This window comes from Priapulus caudatus, unplaced genomic scaffold, assembly GCF_000485595.1.
Source record: "Priapulus caudatus unplaced genomic scaffold, Priapulus_caudatus-5.0.1 Scaffold253, whole genome shotgun sequence".
Lineage (NCBI taxonomy): Eukaryota > Metazoa > Priapulida > Priapulimorpha > Priapulimorphida > Priapulidae > Priapulus > Priapulus caudatus.
Genome location: NW_014577314.1, coordinates 501,740 through 503,824, shown reverse-complemented (window position 1 = coordinate 503,824; position 2,085 = coordinate 501,740). Strand labels below are relative to the sequence as shown.

The 2,085-nt window shown below is 41.9% G+C and overlaps 1 protein-coding gene across 1 annotated transcript in view; it reads left to right on the top strand.

The window, feature by feature from the left end:
* LOC106808097 (tetraspanin-9-like) overlaps nucleotides 1-1,718 on the top strand; it is a 5,631-nt gene extending 3,913 nt beyond the window's left edge. Inside the window, exons 5-6 of the mRNA XM_014810662.1 lie at nucleotides 145-252; nucleotides 1,623-1,718. Of these exons, the coding sequence (XP_014666148.1) occupies nucleotides 145-252; nucleotides 1,623-1,718 (204 nt within the window). The remainder of the gene's footprint in view (nucleotides 1-144; nucleotides 253-1,622) is intronic.
* The last annotated feature ends 367 nt before the right edge of the window (nucleotides 1,719-2,085 follow it).

Genomic DNA, 2,085 nt, shown 5'->3' with positions numbered 1-2,085 from the left:
CTCCTCCTCCTCCTCCTCCTCCTCCTCTCCTCCTCCTCCTCTTCCTCCTCCTCATCCTCCTCTTTCTCCTCTTCCTTTTCTTCCTCCATCTCTCCATTCTCTCCACGAGAGGCGCAATGACTGCATGGCTTTCTTTCACCGCAGATCACCGAGTTCATGGATAAGGAGATTCCTGATTCGCTTAAGACGTCGTACAAGGATCCGACCATGAACAGCTACACGGAAGCGTGGGACTGGATGCAGGTTACCCTGGTGCGTCACACACACATCATCATCATCATCATCATCATCATCATCATCGTCATCATCATCATCTTGCTAATCAGCATCACTGTCCCATAGATATCTTATGTGCATCATCATCATCATCGTCATCCTCACCATCGTTATATACACTTGATAATATATATATATATATATATATATATATATATAATATAATATATAATATATATATATATATTATATACTATAATAAATATAGTATAGAAAAAATAGAATGAGGTGTCAAATTTTAAACATATATTAAATAAATAGATAAATAAATATATTATAAGTATATATATAGTTCATATAATATATATATATATATAATATATATATATATATATATATATATTATATCAACAGACAGTTTAGTGAACGACACTCTATAGGTAGAAACCATATCTTTCACTTACACGCGACATTGTGTGTGTATGTAGTGTGTGTGTTGGTGTATGCTATGGTTATGTGTAATAATATGTGCTCGTGTATTATATGTACATCGGTGTGATAGTCTGTAATGTTGCATCGCATGCATTGCCACGCACGCACGCACGCACGGCACGCACGCAACGCACATCAACGCACGCACGCACACACGCACGCATACGTAACGTAACGTACGTACGTACGTAATGGTGTTGTGTATTGTCTGGTGTATGATATGTATGTATGTATGTATGTATGTAGTGATGTATAGTAATGTATTGTATGTATGTATGTATGAGTATGTATGATATGTATTATGGTAATGTATTATGTATGTATGTATGTATGATATGTATGTATGTATGGTGTGTGTGTGCGTGTGTGATCGTGTGTGTGTTGTTGTGTGTGTGTGTGGTGTGGCTGTGTGTGTGTACGGTGCGTGCGTGCTCTGCTGCGCGTGCGGGTTGCGTGCGTGCGTGCGTGCGTGCGTACTGTGCGTCCTGTGCACGTGCGTGCGGTTCGCAGCTGTTGCATGTAAGTACGTACGTAATGTGTTAGTATGATATGTATGTATGTATGTATGTATGTAATGTATGTGTTGTATTATTGTCTTATGTATGTCTTGTACTGTATGTATGTTATGTATGTATGTCATGTATGTCATGTATGTATGTATGTATGTTATGTATGTATGTCATGTATGGTATGTATGTATGATATGGTACTGTATGTATTATGTATGCTGTATGTGAATTATGTATAGTATGTATGTATGTAATGTACTGTATGTATGTATGTATGGTATTATGTATGTGTCGGCCGTATGAGCCGTGCTGTGCGCTGCCCGTGCGTGCTGCGTGCGTGCGTTGCGGGCGTGCGTGCATGCCCATGTAATGCTACGTACGATGTATGTGTATGTTGGTATGCAGGAATGCTGCGGTACGACAGCGTTAAGAACTACAGCGGTAAAACATCTACTAGTCAGGATGAAGATAAGGTTGCCGGTCACTTGCTTGATACGATGAGACCCCTGGAAGCCTCCTTCGAGGCGGGCGGCTACAACCGGTGAGTCATTTCATGATGACATCGTAGTTCTTTTTAGACACGGAGGTGGTTCTGTNCTTCCTCCACCTCCTCCTCCTCCTCCTTCTCCTCCTCCACCACCTCCTCCTCCTCCTCCTCCTCCTCCTCTTCCTTCTCCTCCTCCACCTCCTCCCCCTCCGCCTCCTCCCTTCCCCTCCCCTTCTTCCTCCTCCTCCTCCTCCTCCTCCTCCTCCTCCTCCTCCTCCTCAACCTCGTCCCCCTCCTGCTCCACCTTCTCCTCCACGTTTTCATCTACATTCACCTTTATCTCCTACTCTGTTTAAATAATAATAATAATAATAATAATAA